Consider the following 21,802-nt stretch of genomic DNA (forward strand, 5'->3'; position numbering starts at 1 on the left):
ATGGTGTTAGAAAGTGTTCTAGTTTCATTCTTTTACAAGTGGTTGACCAGATTTCCCAGCACCACTTGTTAAAGAGATTGTCTTTAATCCATTGTATATTCTTGCCTCCTTTGTCAAAGATAAGGTGTCCAACAGTATTAAAGGAGACTGTCCAACATTCCACTGGCTGTTGTTGAAAAGCCTGAATGATTCCAGATGATTCCAAGGGAACTCTGCTGTGACATTGAGAAAGAAGCATTTGAACACTGACCGATATACCCTGGGCATAGCAGATGCTGAGGTTATGATAAAGAGAAGGAAGTTAAAAGACAGCCTTAAAGATTCAACCCAATGACTGCTGTCCTTATGGGAATGATTCCAGAACAGAATGTTTCAGTGGTCAGCACAAAGCAATTCTCAAAAATGTTTCTAATGTAGCCGGGAGAGATGCCCCCATCTTCCATTCCCATCCCCACTGCTCCCAAATGGTAGATATTTGGAGGGCCTCGTTCACCACCCACAGCCTCTGGTCTAAGTGTATGGGGAAGGGGAGATTTGGAGAACCTTAGACACCTATCTGAAGTATAGCAGAGCAAATAGTGCTCACTGGTTGGTTGGGGCATTCATTTTATAATATACTAATTTTGCTTTTTAAAAATCACTTGTCTTCAAACAAATATATGAAGGCAAATTATGTATTTAAGCACCTGACTCAATATATCAGATAAGTTTGTAGAAGCCACATTCAGACATTTTTTTTTTCAACATTACTTTTAAATGAATAGCTCTGTAAACACTGGAGGCATGGCAAGTCAAAGTCTGTTGCCAGAATGTCTCTCAAGTGTTGATAATAGCCACCATCATCTGCCTTAAATACTGTGGATGTAAATGGTTATATGGTAGTACTACTAATAGTAGTTGTAATAGTAAATGTGGTATACTCCTGGTAGAAGGGAAAGAGACACTCTTCTTCTAAGTGTGTAAAGTATCTAGGGATTTGCTGTGTTCTGTATGGATCTTCCACCTGGTGACAGAATTGAAACAATTATGAACAAATAATGGGAGCTAAATCTGTGCAGGCATTTTCCCAAGGAGACCATCATCTTATGTTGTTTTTGTTTTTTCCTCACTAACCTTAGCATATATTTTTAGATGCTGTGTTGATATTAGTAGCTACTCATAGGTAATGAATGAATCATGAGATGAAAGATTTTTGTTTTACTGATATTTTCTTTCTGAATGCTTAGATAAAAATGAGTGATTTCTTAGGGTAATACAGTTTACCTGAATTGATAACAAGTAGAGACAGAAAATGTCAACCATGATACCAAGAATGCCCACTTCCTTGGCTTTCATAGTGTCCATTAGTACTTCTCTGATGAAACTTTCCTTTAGGAAAAATGAATGGCAACATACTCTGTCCCAGCATTTTGTCCATTCTATTATGTAACTTATACATTATTGGATATTTAATTTGATAACAAAATTATAATGGAGTAATCTTGGATCAGGCATACAAAAATGGAGTTGGGTGGCCAATGAGGACCAGGTCTCAGAGAAGTCTCTGCACCACTGAGAACCTGAACTTTCTTTGAGCATGCCAGACTCAAGAACACCACCAGCTGTATTCAAAACAACACCTGTCAGCTGCAACCTTATGGTCTCAAGTTCTCCCCTTGTAACTATGCAACCATTTGGGACCCCCACCAATCCTCACTTAATAAGCACCCTTACTTCTTGCCAGCTCCAATTATAATTCTTGATAACCACTCAAGTAACTTTAAGCATTCGGTTTTTGCCTTTATAAGCCTCCCTCATTTTGTAGTCCAGCAAAACACAATTCAGGTAGTTCTTGAGTCTGTGTCTCCAGGGTGGAGTCCTAACAGACCCCAGATAAATGCCTTTTTATCTCAGTTGGGTCTCTTTCTAGAATGGTGGTCAACAGATTATATGTCTGTTTTTCTAAATATATTAGCTATTTGAAAGCAGAGCTCATATAGTTGTGATCTTTGCATTATCAACATTTTCATAGTTTAGCAGGTAGAAGCTAAATATTCAGTAAGTGTCTGATAAGCCTCTCAGTACGAGGAACATGGAAACACTTTAGCTTTTCATTCTGAATCCCTATTAAAATAACAAAATAGATAAATAGGTACTCCCTCAAACAACATTCTAAACTGAGAATAAGTATTAAGCATATATCTGAATCTTGGAGTTTTTAAAAATCTTTACATCAATGGATCAGATTAAGGGCTCATTTAGCTTAGATTCCTTGTTCCTAAAGTTTAAGCTTTCAGCTTCTTCATTGCAAACTTTGAGTGGATCCTTCAGAAATTCTTTTCTAACAAGTCAAATTCGTTACCGGTCACAGAATTATGTTGAATAACAGAAGTTGCAAAGCCTAAGAAAAGAAGAGCATAATACTGTTAAAAGTACCTGGAATAAAGTTGACTTAAAAAGTTGTTTAAAAAACCCATAAATACCATCCAAATACCAAAAATACCATCTTTGACACAGAAGATGACAGTGTCAGAAGTCTAGATTTGGTGGCCTTATCGCGAATGCAATGTGAAAAATGTTCAGTGATCTTTATATCTAGCCAATAATCACATTTTATGCATGGAGCTCCATCAATTCCCTTAATCTGAGACTCTTTAATAGAGATATCACAAGTTAAATATTTTATTATTACAATAAAATTGAAAGCATGATAATACCAAAATCAAAGTCAAAATTTACTACCAAGAATAAGCAAGTAAGGGCTGTATGATCCAATATCTATGGGGCAAAGAAAGTTGTGATTCACTATTATGTTTATGCTATATTTTAACTTTTAGTGAGTTAAAATGACAGGCTTTGGAAAAGATTTGAACTCCATTTACACCATTAATACTTAAAGCCAAAGGCAAGTAATTATCTTCCGTTTTTTTCACCAGGGTTGTTGGGACGTTCGATAACATAATGAATGTAAAACCGTTTAGAGCGCAGTAAACACAACGAAAGATTAACAATTCTTTATCAGTAGCATTTCAGAAAGAAACCATGCAGTATTCTTTATTATGTTAATATTTAATATATCTCTATCATACACTTTCAGGGAAGAATAGCTCCCTGCTGACCACAATGACCTCCCATCAGAACGTCTAGAACCCCAGGGAAGGCCTGGGGTACTAACTGGACGCTGTTAAAATGTGATTTACTCAAAATTCAGGGCCCAATTATGTGCGTTAGGAGGTTGAACCTCACTGCTCGCAGAGAGCAGGCGCTCTGCGGAAAGGAAGGGTCTTCGGATGGTTAGCGAGGAGTTCCTCCCAGGCCATCCGAGGAGCCGGATGCACGCAACAACCGGCCGGTGGGGGCCGCGCGGCGCGTGGTTGGGAAGGTCCCTCTGCGGCGGTTGAGCCCCTCGGTGCAGGTGCGCGCAGCACGCGCCTGTGGCCGCCGCCTCTTCCCCGCCCGCGGCCGCACGCGCACGCGCAGTTAGCAGTCGCTGCTGCGCGGCCGGCGGCTGGATTGAGCTGGGGGAGACGCGGGGACCAAGTGGCAGCGGCTCGGACATCTGAGCTGCCACTCCCGAAAACGGGCCCGCAAGACAGGTGCGTGGGTAGTAGTAGGTCACTTTTCCGCGTCCTTCTGTGCTCCAGCTGGGGGTGAGGAAGCCGAGTCTTAGCTCTTCCCCGCAGGGCGGGGGTTCCTGCTGCGCCCCTTTCTTGGGCGTCCGCCGGGCGGACCCGGTAGGGACCCGTGAGGAGGTGGGTGCTGAGTTTGGGGATGGGGACGCGGCCAGCGGGGTTCTCGGGCGGGCTCTCCAGGCCTCGGGGGTAGGGAGGCCGGCCCGGGCGGGCGGCGGGGTGATGCCCCCCTCGGGGTCGGTTGGGATCCCCGGAACTTCTGTGTCCATGGCCACCTGCGGCGCAGGGGCTGGCGCGGGGAAGGCCAGGTGGCCCGTCCCCGAGGGTTCAGAGGCCTGTCCCCGAGGGTTCAGAGGCCTCGGGGAGCCGAGTCCGTTACTCCAGCGGTTGCCATTTCAGCCCCGTTCCACGCTCGAGCCTCGGTGCGCGCTCCCGAGGGATGGAGAGGGGGCCGGTCTAATTTTAACGCTGCTCACTCCGCCCGCTACTTCGCACCGAAAGGCGAGTCAAACCCAACTAGGCTCAGTTCACGCCCTCCCCGCCTCTGTAGAGGCGAAGGGACCTGACCTCTCGGCGCTGGTGGCCCGCGACTCCCGGCCGCTCCCTCGACGCGCCGCCTGGAGCCCGGTGCGCGCCGCTGGGGAGGGAGGGAGAGCGTTGTGGTGAATCCCACGAAGCCCTAATGACTCGAGACTCATTATCGCCGACGGGCTGTTTACGATCAGATACTTTAGCTGATTTTATTTATAGCACCTGCCGGAGCAACAGGGCTCCGAGGCGTTTGCTTTTGATATATAAGCAAACGGCAACAACGTCCAGAAGGGAGAAAGCAGATCATTCGAGAGTGGCCATGGGAAGAACTCTCGAATTAGGAAAGTTAGTTTGTATGGAAACTTTTTGATGCTTTAAAAACATTAAAACCTTGATCTAGCCCTGCGATTTTGTTTGCTTTAAAATTTTTACGTCACTCTGGGTCTTTTAATTGCTGAAGGTAACCTTCCTTTCGGCAATTGTTTGACTTCTTTTCAGTTTACAGTTTTGTCTTCACATGCAATTGGTTTGATCTTCCAGTCACATTTGGAACTTATACGTAAATCCATCGAAGATAGCCCTCATCTAGTTGATAAAGTTGATTATTGTGTATGGATGGTGTATGTTAATAGATCCGTAGAAACTGAACAGTGCTGTGCTTAGTCACTTCAGTCGTGTTGGATAGACTCTTTGTGACCCGATGGACTATAGCCTGTCAGGCTCCTCTGTCCATGGGATTCTCTAGGCGAGAAAACTGGAGTGAGTTGTCAAGTGCTATAAATTAGCCTTATTGCTTGTTCCTAATAAGTTTTAGTGCTCTTAACTGGAAAGCTAGAATTGCCGACTTTAATAGACCTTAAGATCATCCCGGAGAAGGCAGTGGCACCCCACTCCAGTACTCTTGCCTGGAAAATCCCATGGATGGAGGAGCCTGGTAGGCTGCAGTCCATGGGGTCGCGAAGAGTCGGACACGACTGAGCGACTTCACTTTCACGTTTCACTTTCATGCATTGGAGTAGGAAATGGCAACCCACTCCAGTGTTCTTGCCTGGAGAATCCCAGCGATGGTGGAGCCTGCTGGGCTGCCGTCTATGGGGTCGCACAGAGTCTGACAGGACGGAAGGGACTTAGCAGCAGCAGCAGCAAGATCATCCAGCTTAATCCTTTCACTTGATAGATGGGGGGGAAAAAGGTTTAGAACAGTTTTAACCCTTTCCTTTTTAGTAATAGAATGTGAAACTTGGTATGATGGTGCCAAACTCAGTGTACTTTCTATCATATCACTTTGTAGTTGACCTGCTGAAGTTACGTAACAACTAAAACTTTAGTGATTTTTCCAACAGTACTTTTGAGGCTTAATCGTGCTGGTGAGTCCTCAATCAGCCATTAAAACTGAATACCAGAAACATCTCATTACAATAGCAGAAAGAAAGCATGAATGTGTTAATAGGTGAGTGTCAAGAGTAAGAAATGAGTCTTAAAAGGGCAGAATTTATGTTGAGTATTGTAGACAACTGTTGAACGTTTTTATGAATAGGTAGTACAATTAGACTTGTTCTTTAGAAAATTCATGCTGGAGAGAAGGTGGCAGATAGATTGGGAAGACTGGAAGCGAAGAAGCAAAGTGGGACTTTATTGATGCTTTTCAAAAGTCATGGATTCCTAAATTAAGGCTATGGCATGGATATAGAAAGATACACTCAAAAACACCCAAACAGGTTTAGCTACCAATGATATAGAATATCAGGAAGAATAATCTTAAGATAGTGACAGAGTCACATGGCTGATTTGGTTGACCAGAGGTGCAGTTAATGGAGGAAGGGAACTGAGATTAGAGAGCCAGTTTGGGTGGAAAGATGAGCCTCAAATTAATGGAGGCTTTGATATATCCTTGAAGAAACTAAAGACTGGTGGCTTCTGTGCTGTGGATAACATTTGGGAGCCTTTAGTTAGTCTTTAGAGGTAGAAGCCAAGAGTATATGAAATGTAAGGAGAAGGCCTGGGGACAGAACCTGAAGGAACAGCATCATTTACAGGAGATTAGAGAAAGAGCCCATAAAGGTGGCAGAGAAGATGAAGAGAATCAAGACTCAGGAATAGCATCATGGAAATCAAGGAAGGAGAGAGTTTGGAAGAAGCAGTCAGCAAGGTCAAGAGAGAGCAGTAGGCAATAGGACTGAAAAAGCTATTGCATTTACCAAGTAAGATTTGGTTGATGAGAACTGTTTCAAAGAAGCTAGAATCAAGCACAGGAATACTAGAAGTAGTAGTTTTTCATTGTTGCCATCATAAGTTACCACAAACTTAGCAGCTTCATGCCACACATTTATTTTCTCACAGTTCTATAGGTCAGAAGTCTGACACAGGTCTCACTGCACTGCCATCAGGTGTTGACAAGGCATCATTCCTTATTAGAAGCTCTGGGGAGATTCTTCTTCCTTGCTCATTCAGACTGATGACAGAATTCAATTTCTTTGGGTTGTAGGACTAAGGTTCTTGTTTCCTTGTTGATTGTCAGCTGAAGGTTGTGATTTTCAGCTTCTAGAGCCCACTCACAGTCCTTGGCTCATGACCCCCCTTCCACTGTCTTCAAGATCTCTATGGTGGGTGGAGTCCCTCTCACTCTTCAGATCTCTTCTGCCCTCTCTCACTGACTTTTAAGGGCCTGTGTGATTATATTGGGCCCACCTGCATATCCAGAATAATCTATTTTAGGGTCAGCTAGGTAACAACCTCAAAGAAGGCAATGGCACCTCATTCCAGTACTCTTGCCTGGAAAATCCCATGGATGGAGGAGCCTGGTAGGCTGCAGTCCATGGGGTTGCGAAGAGTCAGACACGACTGAGCGACTTCCCTTTCATTTTTCACTTTGATACATTGGAGAAGGAAATGGCAACCCACTCCAGTATTCTTGCCTGGAGAATCCCAGGGACGGGGGAGCCTGGTGGGCTGCCGTCTATGGGGTCGCACAGAGTCTGACACGACTGAAGCGACTTAGCAGCAGCAGGTAACAACCTTAGTTCCATCTGAGAGGCCTCCTTTACCATGTGAGGTAACACTCACAGGAACCAAAGAATCAGATGTGGACATCTTTGGGGCGGGGGTCATTTTTGTGGCTACCACAGGAAGTTAAAAATGCTAACAGTTAAGACATTCTTTCTAGATGCTTTCATTAAGGTGATACCCAGAAACATTTACATTATCTGTCATGTGATAATTATAGTTCCAATAGTAAGCCTTACTGTTTATCCTTGAGCTTCATAACTGTCTTTTTAAATATCCTGAAATTTGTGTGAACACTGTAAAATTTTAAAATGTCAGAGAAATATAAAGTAATACTATGAAACAAAGGTCCATCTAGTCAAGGCTATGGTTTCTCCAGTGGTCATGTATGGATGTGAGAGTTGGACTGTGAAGAAGGCTGAGCACCGAAGAATTGATGCTTTTGAACTGTGGTGTTGGAGAAGACTCTTGAGAGTCCTTGGACTGCAAGGAGATCCAACCAGTCCATTGTGAAGGAGATCAGCCCTGGGATTTCTTTGGAAGGAATGATGCTAAAGCTGAAACTCCAGTACTTTGGCCACCTCATGCGAAGAGCTGACTCATTGGAAAAGACTCTGATGCTGGGAGGGATTGGGGGCAGGAGGAGAAGGGGACGACAGAGGATGAGATGGCTGGATGGCATCACTGACTCGATGGACATGAGTCTGAGTGAACTCTGGGAGATGGTGATGGACAGGGAGGCCTGGCGTGCTGCGATTCATGGGGTTGCAAAGAGTCGGACACGACTGAGCAACTGAACTGAACTGACTGATGAAGTTGTTAGTTTTTATATTTTTTTGTAGCCTTAAGCTGCTTTAAAATCTTTGCTGGAAAGATTTTAAAGGCCATTTAACCAACTAACTAGACTTGTGTGTATAAATTATAGTTTGGATAGACATCAAAATATGGCTTTTAGAATATGAAGCCCACAGAAACTGGAATGGATGTCTAAAGGATGGAACATATTAAAAAAAATACTTAACCTTGTATATATAGACCTAGAGCATCAATTTATAGGCCATTTAATGAGCTAAATAGTTAAACCTTCTAACTTTAGAGCTTTAACGAAATGAATATAGAGTTTGAAGCTATACCTATTATAACTTTGGGTCTTACCTTTGCTATTTAGTAGCATTCTGTATTCTTGAGTAAGTTGCTTCCTTGAGTCTTGCTTTCCTTATGTAGGATGGGGTACCAGTACCTTCATCAGAGAGTAGCTGTAAGGATTAGAATTCATAAGCCTGAATAGTGCGTACTCAAACAGCACTTCCTGTTCTCCTCATTCCACTCTTCTCTTTTCAGTTCTTCCTTTGCCCATGGCCTGGGGAAATCGGTCCTTTCTAACCTTTGTGCCTCAGTTTGAATGTAGCTTTCTCAAGGAAGCTTTCTCTGACACTTCTCTACCATGCAAATTTAGTTCCCCGATTACCAACTCTTACAAATTCCTTACTAGTCGGTCACTTGTCACAATTTACTACGTGTTATACCTGGGTTATTTGTTTAACATCTGCTTTCCATCCCATACTATAAGCTCTTTGCAGTCAGGGGCCATATGTTTTGCTAATTACTGTAAGTTCAGTAAGTTATTCTAACATCATGCCTGTCACATAATTGACAGCCATAGTATTTGTTAAATGAATTCATGAATGATGAAATTTTTTTTTAATCTACTGAATAACCTCTCTTGAATTTCTGGAAACATTAGCTATTACAAAATTTATAAATCCCAGGTGTGACTTACTCTGAAGCATGCTTCTTTGAGAAAGTTTCTGCATTTCAAATGGAGTCTTGCAGCTTCTTGGGAAGAAGGCTGCCTATGTAAGATGCCACTATCAACCTACTCCAGCGGTCTTGCCTGGAGAATCCCAGGGACAGAGGAGCCTGGTGGGCTGCTGTCTGTGGGGTTGCACAGAGTCGGACACAACTGAAGCGACTTAGCAGCAGCATTACCTATCTCTCCACCTTATTTGTGATGCTTCAAAGTGAACTGTGTGCACCATAGCCAGATAATTCCAAAAGTACCCTTTAATTTTGGTGAAAATTTGTCCAGTTTTCTTTTTTTTATGACGTGGTAACACTGTTTTCATCTAATTTTTTTTTTAACTATCTTTTCTAGTAAGTTATGAACTGAGTTGTTAAAATGCAGGATGTCTGTAGCAAGATTCTGAAATACCTCACAACGAGGTGTTTCTTCATAGATGTAGAATAGAGTTGAATAATATGTTTAATTTCCCCATATTAAACTAGAGCATAAAACTGCAAAGTTTCTAAATTATTATCTCCTTTATCTATAGGAATCCTTTGTGTTACGTTTTAACAATGTTCTAAAAGACTTCAGAGGGCCAGTGTTGGAAGCACTGACATGACCATTTCTGTCTCATAAAACTATAGTTTAAAACATCTACTATATATAAGGTTTCAACCCATGAATTTTTCTAAAATTCTAAAAAAGGATTTTTCCTCCAAGGATCTTGTAGACTTTTATAGACAGTGAAACTCCATTTTATTTCTGGCCTTCCCCTAATTGCCTAGAAATCTTTTTGCCAAATTTATGGTTGCAGTGCTGCTGCAACAATAAAGTCATTCTAGTTGGTTGCTTAGTAACATCTATTTATCTTCCCCGGTAACAGTTTTTCCTGTCATTTTTGCATTCATTCATTCTGTGAACATAAATATGTCTCTGTTTATCATGCACTGGGACTCTGGCTAGCACTGTGAGTACAGAAATGAGAATTCTGGCTGTCAGTGAGCTTATATTTTTGTATGTTTTTTGTTGTTGCAAATTTCTTCACTTTGAAACTATGTAGAAGTGCTATAAATCTTCAATAAATAAATAAATGTATCATTATAATGTTTATATAACCATTATTTTGAAAATGATGCTCTTTAGTCCACTTTAACTTTAATGTGTAGCTATGTTTTAAAAGAGCCCAGTGCAGATTTAGTTTCTTCTTTCTATAACTACTAAAACCAAACAGTATTTACATATCCTGGATTTCAGCTCTGATCACTTCACTACTCTCACATCTTCAGTAGTTTCTGAATTTTATAGGATCAGATCCAGAATTCTTGAAACACTGTAGTTATTTGCCTAAATCACTAGAAAGTTGTATTTTCAACTATTATTTCTGCTATTATGGTTCTTTCCCCACTTTTTACTGTATTTCCTGAGATATTTTCATTGTTTCTAAGTCCTTCTGATTTAGAAAAATATACCCCGTTTCAGTTAACAGTATGCGTTAGTTAAGGTAATGCTCAAATAGTAAATTAAAAAATCCCAGGGACCTAACATAATTTCTGGTGCCGGTGTCCTAAGGAGTAGATGGCTGTGATAGTTAATTTTATGTATCTACTTGATTGAACCACAGGATACCTAGATATTTGGTCGAATATTATTTTAGGTGTGTTTGTGAGGGTGTTTTTGGATGAGATTAACATTTGAATGGTAGGCTGAGTAGAGCAGATTGCCCTTTCCCTAGGTGAGTGGCCTTATCCAATCAGTTGAAGGCCAGAATAGGACAATAAAGCTGATACTCCAGTGAGGAAGAGGGACTTCCTCCTGCCTAGCAGGCTGAGCTGGGACTTCAGTTTTTTCCCCTGCCCTTGGACTTGAACTGAAACACTGGCTCTGCTTGGGTCTTGAGCCTGCTGGAGTTTATAGCATTGGCTGTCCTGGCTCCCAGGCTTTTATACTCAGGCTAGCACTGTATCGTTAGCTTTCCTGGGTCTCATCTAACTCCATTCACCTGAGTTGTGCTTAACTCTAGAAAAAACACAGTATAGTTATGTCTCCTGGGAAAAAAAGAAAACATCTGTCGCGATCAGTCAGAAATCTCTCCCAGATTATACTTGGCCAGTTAACTTATACTTTACTTTGTTATTGAACCAGCCCAGAGGCAATGCAGAGAACATACAGGAGGTCAAAGATATATGCAAATGGATGTGCTTCTCCATTGCTTGCTTTCTTCACAAATATTTTGTGATTTCAACAACCTGTATGAGGTGAGGAATACACAGGAAGCTTAGAACCCTGGGCTTTTATATTGTATACATTTGTAAGGAGGGAAGAGGGTAGTAGCATCAGCACTGGAAGTTCTGTATTTATACCATATAAACAAACTCTTGCTTTACTAATCCTGTATGTCTTAGGACAACCGTATAGCTCAGTAAGAAATTAGAAGAGGACTCACACTACAGAGCAGTTGGAGTTTAATACATATACACAAAACACTTCACCTAGCAATAGCAGAAAGAAAAATTAATGCCAGTCTTCCTCAAACTCTTCCAGAAAATTGAACAGGAGGAAATACTTTCAAACTCACTCTATGAGGGTAGCCTTACCCTTGATGCCAAAGGCAGACCAAGACACTAAGAAGACTAGAGACCAATATCCCTGATGAGTATTGGTAAAAATACATATTTTTCTTAAGTGCACACAGAATATTCTCTAGGATAGACCATATGTTATGCCACAAAACAAATCTTAACAAATTTATAAGTTTGTTTAAACTGGAAAAGATTCAGGGTATCTTTTCCAGTTGCATTGTGCTGAAACTCAAAATCAGTAGCAGAGGGAAAGCAGGGAAAAAAATCCACAAATATGTGACAATTAAACAATACACTTTTAAACAACCAAAGGGTCAAAAAAGAAATCACAAGGAAATTGGAAAAGATCTTGAGATAAATGAAACAACAAACAAACAAAAGAAAGCAGACCCAAACTTGTGGTATAGAGTGAAAGCGTGCTAAGAGGGAAAGTTATGGCTGTAAACAGTTACATTAAAAAAGAAAGATCTTATAGTAACAACCTAACTTTACACCTTGAGGAACTAGAAAAACCCAAAGCTAGAAAAAGGAACATATAATAATGCAGTGGCGGTAAGATTAAGAAGTAGCATGGTATAGTGTAAAGTTTTGAATTCTCACCTTGTCTCACATTTCCAGTTATGAGAATTTGATCAGGTTTTTAATCTTTGAGTTTTCAGTTTGTAGACTGGGAGTAATAATGCCTTTCATAGTGATGTCCTGGGCTGCAAAGATTAAATTAGCTAGTTCTTTTATGCAAATTAATGATTATAGTCATAGAACTTTAGAGAAGAAACAAACTTTCCAGATAAAGGGTTTTTTAAATTTTTTCCTGAAGCTTTGGCAACTGTTTCTGAAGGAAAGTTAGGAAGAACTGTGATATAGAAAACAAATAGTAGACACTATTTATATTTAAAATAGGTAGCCAATAAGGATCTACTGTATAGCACAGGGAACTCTGCTCAATACTCTGTAATAACCTAAATGGTTTCAGCAAATTAATTATTAAACTAAAGTGTGCATTCATTTTGAAGGAGACGCTATGGGGCTAAAATGATATTAGTGTTCATTATTTCTGCTGTTATTCATTTTATGCATTTCTATTTACTCAAATGTTATGATAGTGTCAAGAAGAACACCTTTTTACTACACTGTATAAGCCATGGAAAACTATTTAATTTTTAGAGCAATGAAGCTTTTAGGGTTATTAACAATTGATAAGCAGCTTGCAACTGTACTCATTTCTGTGCCAGTAAATGAAAATTTAAAAAATCTGTACCTTCCTGTTACTGAGTTCAAATCGATCCCTTTGCATTTGCTTTCTATCTCAGTTCCTTTTTTATGACTAGAGAGGTTACACTCTTAAAGTTAAATGTGAGTAGTATGCATCATTTTTGTATTCTTTTCCATAAAAATGGTGATATTAATACATCTTTTCATATAGAATGTTCATATTATTATTTTTAAAGATGCATTTTCAAAATAGACTTTTAAAGTTGTAGTCAATGGCCTTTAGAAGAAAGTAAAGCTAACTGGCCCATACATTCATGTTGAGTTTTGCTCTTATTAAGAAGGGTTATTTGAGCTAACCAGATGGAAGAATGCTTTTTATAGTCTGGTGTTTCTTTTTTTAAAACACAACTTTATTGATGTATTATTTAGATACCTACGACTTGACCTGTATAATGAGTACAGTTCAGTGAGTTTTAACATATTTAGACTTACACAACCATTACCATATTCCAATTTTAGAACACTTTCCTTACCCTCAAAAGAAACCTTGTAGCAATTAACCCTTTCTTCTGACTCCTTTCCTTAGGCAGTTACTAATCTATTTTCTGATTCTATGGGTTGCTTATTTAAATGGGGTCATACAATACATGGTTTTTTATGACTGACTTCTTTCACTGAGCATAATGTTTTTGAGATTCATCTATCTTGTAACACTTCAGTACTCCATTCTGTTACATTGTTAGATAATCTTCCAGTTTGAATATTCCACATTTTGTTTATCCATTCATCTGTTGATGAACTTTGGGGTTGTTTACACTTTTTTGGCATTAACAACCATCATTATTTGGCTATCATTATCATTCAGTTCAGTTCAGTTGCTCAGTAGTGTCCAACTCTGCGACCCCATGAATCGCAGCACGCCAGGCCTCCCTGTCCATCACCAACTCCCGAAGTTCACTCAGACTCACGTCCATTGAGTCGGTGATGCCATCCAGCCATCTCATCCTCTGTCGTCCCCTTCTCCTCCTGCCCCCAATCCCTCCCAGCATCAGAGTCTTTTCCAATGAGTCAACTCTTTGCATTAAGCATTTATATTCCGAGGTTTTGTTTGGACATCTCTTTTCATTTCTTCTGGGTAGAGGAGTAGAATTGCTGAATCATAGGTAATTCTGTTTTTAACATTTTGAAGAATTGCCCTCCTGTTTTCCAAGCTCATTTTGTATTCCTGCCAGCAGTGTATGAGGGTTTCAGTTGTTATTGTCCTCTTTGATTATAGCCATTCTGGTGGGTGTAGAGTGCTGTGTCATGAATTCAGTGTTTCTTAGGCAGACCCATGTAGGTCTATAAATATGTTCTGCAGGAGTTAAGAGTTCTCTCAGAATATACTTTTTAAATAGAAACTCTCTCATGTTGATGGTAGTATAACTATACCCTGGACCATCTGAATGACTGACCATCTCCTAATCAGTACTGCCGCACTATTTCATTATTCATATTTACTGCCACACTATTTCATTATTCACATTTACTTGTTTAAAAGTCCACTGGTGCCAAAGAATAAACCCCGAATTTTTAACATGCTAATGGGAAAGAGGAGGGTGTAATTATGTAAATTACATATTTCTGCCAAGAGGCAGTCAAGTAATATTTGTCTTCTACTCATCTCAATTAATCTTATAAGGAACAGAGGTTTTGGAGCCTTTGAATGGAGAAGTGGTTATGTATGTAATTGAATCATCATAGTGTTACATGATGTGTTAGATGATAAATGCAAAAGAACTTCATTCACAGCAGTCAACCTGATTGCAGTAAGTCCTGTATTTATTTGAATTTTCAGCTGTAATTTGTTTTCAGTAAAAGGCTGTCACTTTCAGTTGTGGTAAAATTGTTTTTCTTTTCTTTTTTGGGTGTTTACATATAAATGTATTTTGGCTTTACAGTTATAAAATTTCCAATTGTATGTTTATATACACTTAAGTGACATTATAATAAAAAAGTAACTTGAGCGAACATTTAGGAATCACAATCCTTTTTTTTAAAAAACATGAGTTTGGTGGTCACTTCTGTATCTTTAGGTTTGTGCCATTGGCTCTTTGCTTTTCAAGGCAAGCCTTCAGCTGTAGATGCCTATGGGATTTTGAAGTTTGTAGTAGCACTTGTTGAAAGCATAATTTAAGTAAGTTTGGTAATGATTTGTTTTAAAAACCATCCTAGAAAAGGGTATTAAAGGAGGCCTTATTTCTTGGTAAATATACTTACACTTATTTTTCACGACTTTGTTTTATTTTTACTGATTACTGTCACTTTCACAGATAATCAATATGCGTTTCCAAGGCTTTTGGCTATGTTTGGGTCTTCTTTTCATCTCAGTTAATGCAGAATTTATGGATGATAGTGTTGAGATGGAAGACTTTGATGAAAATTCAGAAGAGACTGATGAACTCTCCTCAGAGGTAAGGTTATTGAGAACCAAGCTATCCATTATTCCTTTACATGATACATAGGGCTGACTAATTTCTTAGGATTCCTTTCAATTGGAATAGCCTTTAGTTTCTAAATAAATAGAAAAAAAAATTGCCTTTTCCCAGCTGTTTGTTGCTGTGCTTTTTGGGGTGCCCATGTGCTACAGAAGTTTGTGCATGGCGCCTAGCATGGTATTATTACCAGATAAATATGGGAAAGATTTTTATGATCAAACTAGGAGTTCATTACTCGCTAAAGAGGACTAACTACTTTAACCCTTTTCAGATGAAAGGTAGTAATTTTCAATTCTTCTAAAAGTAGAGAAAATGGTGTTTCTTCATTTCTCTGAGGAAAGAAATGCTGAATAGGAGGATGAATTAGAAAGGAGAGTGATGATGAAATAGGCATTTAGTAAGGCTCCTGCTGTTTTGGTGTCAGCATGAAGATGTGTGTTTTGAGATGGTGACAGGAGTCTGGAAAAGTTTTTAGAGGTTATTGTGTACTCTTGACAATCCATAAGAACTTTCACACTGAGGAATATTCATATCTAATATTGGGACAATCAAAATTTTTTCAGAAATATTTTTGGTAAGAAAATATGAATTATGGTCTGCTGGCTGCTGTTTAAAGGGCTGAAAGGAATAATACATAGTTTTTTTAATGTATTTATTTTAATTGGAGAATAATTACTTTACAATATTGTGAAGGTTATAGCCATACATCAACATGAATTGGCCAAGTTGTTATAAATCTCTTTTTAGAATTTTTTTTTTAATTTGCAAATGCATGTGTTGTTTAGCTGTTCAAGGTGAATATTCTTTCTCCTGTTAAGTTTGAAGCTCCGCAAGCTTCAAACTTAAAAATTTAAATTTCTTTAAAATCTGGTTCTGTGATCCATAGAAAGTAAGTAATAATCAAAGTGCTTATGGCTGACTTAAGATACAGCTACTATGAGGGTTTTGGTAGGTTAATACTTTAAAGAAATTGCCAGATACCTGTGACTCTTAACTGTGTGCTGTGCTTAGTCACTCAGTCATGTCTGACTTTTTGTGTATGTGTGTGACCCCGTAGACTGTAGTCAGCCAGGCTCCCCTGTCCACGGGAATTCTCCAGGCAAGAATCCTAGAGTGGGTTGCCATGCCCTCCTCCAGGGGATCTTCCCAATCTAGGGATAGAACCCAGGTCTCCCACATTGCAGATGGATTCTGTACCATCTGAGCCACCATGAAAGCCCAAGAATCCTGGAGTGGGTAGCCTACCCCTTCTGCAGGGGAACTTCCCGACTCAGGAATTGAAGCAAGGTCTCTTGCATTGCAAGGCACATTCTTTACCAGCTGAACTACCAGGAAAGCCCGTGACTCTTAACTATATTTGATGATAATTTGAAAAGATGGTAAGAAATAGGAGAGAACAATTTTTGATGCTTCTAATTTTATAGCATGAAAATTGTAGGAATGGTAAAGTATGAATCAAGTATATTGGCCCATTTTTGCCAAAGCATAAAAATATAGAGAACAGTAAAGTTGTAATTCATTAAACTTCATAGGAGGTGGGCAATTTGGGTAGCAGAATCTTGACCCTGTAGAAGTATCTGGGATTTTGTTTAAGTACTGATTTTCCTCCCTTGAATAGAAAGTATGCTATTAGGGAAGGGTAAGGACAGTGAAAGTTGGGTCTTCATTGCTAAGCAGGCTCTTCTCTAGTTGCAGGGCGTGGCTTTCTCATTATAGAGGCTGCTTTTGTTGTGGAGCACGGCTCTAGGGGATGTGGGCTTCAGTAACTGAGGCACGTAGGCTCAGCAGTTGTGGCTCTAAGGCTCTAGAAGTGAAAGTGAAGTCACTCAGTCGTGTCCAACTCGTAGCAACCCCATGGACTGCAGTCTGCCAGGCTCCTGTGCCCATGGGATTTTCCAGGCAAGAGTACTGGAGTGGGGTGCTATCGCCTTCTCCCTAAGACTCTAGAGCACATGCTTAATAGTTGTGGTTCACATGTGGCGTGTGGGATCTTCCTAGATCAGGGATCAAACCTGTGTCTCCTGCATTGGCAGGTAGATTCTTTACCACTGAGCTACCAGGGAAGCCCAGGAATTAATTTTAAACTAACCTATGTGCTTATTAAATTTTTCATCTTATATGTGTATGATCATGCTATTTCTTTTGCTTCTAATAATTTTTATCCCCAAATACTGTCACCTGTTAGAATCCTTTCAAGGCCTTGTCCACTGCATTATGAGACCGTGGGTAAGTACTTCCTCCCATCCCTCCTGTGTTAGAGGGAGTCAGTGTATTCTGTTTGCATAGAGTATTTTTTTCCATCATGTGTCTCTTATGTTCTGTATGTTATTACCAGTAGGATATAAAGTTTTGAGGAGACCATGTAACCTACTATCTCTATTACCTATATGTGCATTCCATACTAGGTTCTTAATTAATGAGATTGTTTAATTAAAGTATTTGTGAAGGTGAATAACTTTAGATTTTTAAAATCTGTTTTCTAGATTAAATATAAGACACCTCAACCTGTAGGAGAAGTGTATTTTACAGAAACTTTTGATAGTGGAAGGCTGGCTGGGTAAGTATTCATTCAGGAGAATTTTTTCCTTGATTTGATTAGCTTTTTTGAAATTATTGGTTGTTAATCTCTGAAAATTGCCTCTACCACAGAACTGTAAAAAAAAAAAAAAAAAGGTTAATGTTCTAGTTAAGGTAAATTAGCACCTTAACACATTTTCATTATTGATAGAAATGTTTAATTTGAATTGCTATTTATTTGTACAAAGAATATATAGAAATTAAGTATGAATATAAAGTAAAAACTTAGAACATTTCTTCATTCCTTAGGACAAATATAAATAGTTCAATTTCAGATGACAAATTCAAGCTAATGTTTCACCCTAAATAATGATAAAGAAAATAAAGATTACTCTCTGTTGATTATTATATTCCATGTAGGTAAGAACTGTCTTTATCTGCCTTTTACCAGTGAAGAAACTGAGGCTTAGTATGCCTTACCTATGATCATTGCTATTGTTTAGTCACTAAGTTTGGAGAAGGCAATGGCACCCCACTCCAGTACTCTTGCCTGGAAAATCCCATGGATGGAGGAGCCTGGTAGGCTCCAGTCCATGGGGTTGCTGAGTCGGGCACGACTGAGTGACTTCACTTTCACTTTTCACTTTCATGCATTGGAGAAGGAAATGGCAACCCACTCCAGTATTCTTGCCTGGAGAATCCCAGGGACAGAGGAGCCTAATGGGCTGCCCTCTCTGGGGTCACACACAGTTGGACACGACTGAGGCAACTTAGCAGCAGCGGCAGCAGTCACTAAGTTCTGTCTGACTGTTTTGTGACCCCAAAGATTGTAGTCTACCAGACTCCGCCATCTGTGGAATTTCCTAGGCAGGAATACTGGAATGGGTTGCCATTCCCTTCTCCAGGGATCAAACCTGTGTCTTCTGCATTGCAGGCAGGTTCTTTACCACTGAGCTACCAGGGAAGCTCACCTATGATCATACAGCAAATAAATTGCAGATTCCAAATTTAATTTAACTCTAGTTTTGCAAGATATTTGGGCTTCCCTGATAGCTCAGTTGGTAAAGAATCTGCCTGCAATGTAGGAGACCTCCGGATTGATTGTTGGGATGGGAGGAACCACTGGAGAAGGGATAGGCTAATCACTCCAGTATTCTTGGGCTTCCCTTGCAGCTCAGCCGGTAGAGAATCTGCCCGCAGTGTGGGAGACCTGGATTCAATCCCTGGGTTGGGAAGATCCCATGGAGAAGGGAAAGGTTACCTACTCCAGTATTCTGGCCTGGAGAATTCCATGGATTATATGGTCCATAGGGTCCCCCACTCCAGTACTCTTGCCTGGAAAATCCCATGGACGGAGGAGCCTGGTAGGCTGCAGTCCATGGGGTCGATAAGAGTCAGACATGACTGAGTGACTTCACTTTCACTTTTCACTCTCATGCATTGGAGAAGGAAATGGCAACCTACTCCAGTATTCTTGCCTGGAGAATCCCAGGGACAGGGGAGCCTGGTGGGCTGCTGTCTATGGGATCGCACAGAGTCAGACACGACTGAAACGACTTAGCAGCAGCAGCAGCAGGGTCACAAAGAGTTGGACACGACTGAGCAACTTTCACTTTCTTTGCAAGATAGTATATAGACATCCTTATTTAGCCTCTAGGGTGAAAAGGGACTATTGGATAATCTTTTGTTGTATTTCTGATACACATTGTATCTATAAATTGTTAGTTTTCTTTTAAATGATATATATTTCTTTTGATTTTATTTATAGGTGGGTATTATCAAAAGCAAAGAAAGATGATATAGATGCGGAGATTTCTATATATGATGGTACAGTATTATTTAAATATTCAACATAACAAGGATGACCGAGAGTGCATGCGCTTTTGAGATTATATTTCTGTTAAATATATATATATGGGGCCTCAGGATCCATCCTGCTTCACAATACATGTTCAGTCTTTTGTCTCCTTTCTAGTATTTCTGGAAGTCCAAGTAATCCATACTTAAGCCACCATCCAGGTTTCTAACTCTAAAACAGTTGAATTTTCACTCCCTGCAATTAGTCTTTTGCAGGGTTTCCCAGGCTACTGCTGTTCTCTACTGTTTCATCTCAAGCGTAGGCCCACTTCAGTTAAGTTGTAACTCATGGCATGATCCTCCTAGCGGGTGCAAGACAGGGGGCGTTTATGAGAGCTACAGGAAATGTGGCTGTTCCTGGAGCCACCGTCTCCAGGCCCATAACGTATCTCTGATAGGTTATCTTCAGGCTTACCCTTAGAAAGAAAAGTCCTATTAGCAAGGGTCATCTTTTCTTCCTTAACAGGACTCTCCTGGAGTATGATGAAAGAATTTCTTCCTCCTGTTAGTCTAAAACCAGTCTCCTCAGTTGCTAAATCCTAAAGCAGGATCGAATTTCCTCTCTCACAGACCACCTAAGATCCATAAGGATGTGACCTCCCATTCAGATCCCAGTAGGAGTTACATGAGAATAACAACAGAACAGATAACAGCGTGTGTAGGAGGCCAACTGTCCTTACCTCTCCCTCTCCATAGTGTCTATTAGTGTGAGATACAGATCATGCCTGCGTGTCGTCCGTGCTGTGTTCTCTATCCTAGTACATCTGCTTCTCAACTCCAGAAGGAACTCTGCCATACGCACAGCACAAACAACACTGAGTTTAGTCATCTGAATTCGTTTAAAAAAGAGAATGACTGCCCTCAAAGAAGCAGTGTTTGCAGAGATAGAACTGTACCTAAAATAATACCCACAGAAATACATGCCATCAAACAGAATGCTTGACTTAAAACATCTATGTTTAGCTTACTTTACAGTTTTTAGAACAACATTGGGTAGATGTATGCTGTATGTTTTTATTCTAGAAGTATCCACTGATGGAATTTTCCTAAAATTAGGTTATGGTCTATTTTAGAAGTGAGTTTAAGTCTGGACAGAATGACTCTTAGTGCTTAAATGGGTTTTTCCCTCAGCTTTAAATTAGAACTCAAGCAAGCAAGCGAAAAATGAGCTTACTAACAACACCTAAGTTTGGTCCATAGTCTTATTAAACATAATTATCCACAAAATAATTTTTTAGCATATTAGATTTGGTATGGTTGGTTTACTTTTCAATTTCTTGAAAGCACCTTTGAAAAATACAGAATCTCTTATTAAAGATTCAGGTCCTGAAAGTAGCATTTTGTATATAAATGTTAGCAATGTCTTTTATATAGTGGTTAGTTGAGACCAGTATCAATTTCTTTGCAGGAATATTTAGTATTTATAGTCATTAATAACCGGAGGAGGCGATGGCACCCCACTCCAGTACTCTTGCCTGGAAAATCCCATGGATGGAGGAGCCTGGTAGGCTGCAGTCCATGAGGTCTTGAAGAGTCAGACACGACTGAGCGACTTCACTTTCACTTTTCACTTTCATGCATTGGAGAAGGAAATGGCAACCCACTGCAGTGTTCTTGCCTGGAGAATCCCAGGGACGGGGGAGCCTGGTGGGCTGCCGTCTATGGGGTCGCACAGAGTCAAACACGACTGAAGCGACTTAGCAGCAGCAACAGTAATTAATCACAGCTTCTGTCAAGTGCCCCTTGAGTAAAACCAATTGTTAGATTTTCAGGAGCAATCTGTGAGAAACATTATGTGCTGGAGAACAGGGTTTGCATTTGAGGGAGACTTATTTAAATTGTCAGATCAAGTTATTAATAAAAATATAGCTGTTTAAATAATCACCAGTTCTTTAAGTGACTAATTTTCAGGCTATCTTATAAAATTGTTTGAATTCTTTTCTAGATTTTACTTAAATCAGAAAGTAAAGCCTTGAGTAAAGATTGGTTAATGAAAAGTTACTACTGATTTGAAGTTAGGAAAAACTTCTTGTCCTTGAGGAATAATCACCTTGTCACAGGTTTTCTAAAATTAAAGTAGTACTTTTAGAGAGTACATTTTCATGACCGATAAATGTATGCACGTAATTACAAAAGAAAGACAACATAGTTTTAAAAATTCCTTTACTATCAATATCCTAAAATCCCTAAAGATATAGTTGTTACTTCTTAAAAGAAGGCCTTTGTGAT

The 21,802-nt window shown here is 39.8% G+C and overlaps 2 protein-coding genes across 4 annotated transcripts in view; one reads left to right on the forward strand and one right to left on the reverse strand.

Annotated features, from left to right (window-relative positions):
• The first annotated feature begins 3,453 nt into the window (after positions 1-3,453).
• CLGN (calmegin) overlaps positions 3,454-21,802 on the forward strand; it is a 45,210-nt gene continuing 26,861 nt past the window's right edge. The window contains exons 1-4 of one of the 2 annotated variants that reach the window (XM_086346617.1): positions 3,454-3,731; positions 15,035-15,175; positions 17,683-17,756; positions 19,485-19,543. In XM_086346617.1, the coding sequence (XP_086202743.1) occupies positions 15,044-15,175; positions 17,683-17,756; positions 19,485-19,543 (265 nt within the window). In that variant the 5' untranslated portion in view covers positions 3,454-3,731; positions 15,035-15,043. The remainder of the gene's footprint in view (positions 3,732-15,034; positions 15,176-17,682; positions 17,757-19,484; positions 19,544-21,802) is intronic. The other variant, XM_086346616.1, reaches the window with a different exon arrangement.
• Positions 8,299-21,802, reverse strand: part of SCOC (short coiled-coil protein) — an 87,047-nt gene continuing 73,543 nt past the window's right edge. The window contains exon 4 of one of the 2 annotated variants that reach the window (XM_086346623.1): positions 8,299-8,401. In XM_086346623.1, the coding sequence (XP_086202749.1) occupies positions 8,391-8,401 (11 nt within the window). In that variant the 3' untranslated portion in view covers positions 8,299-8,390. The remainder of the gene's footprint in view (positions 8,402-21,802) is intronic. The other variant, XM_086346622.1, reaches the window with a different exon arrangement.

The sequence above is a fragment of the Bos grunniens genome, chromosome 17 (genome assembly GCF_055505025.1).
Source record: "Bos grunniens cultivar Pamir isolate PY7600 chromosome 17, Bosgru_T2T1.0, whole genome shotgun sequence".
NCBI lineage: Eukaryota > Metazoa > Chordata > Mammalia > Artiodactyla > Bovidae > Bos > Bos grunniens.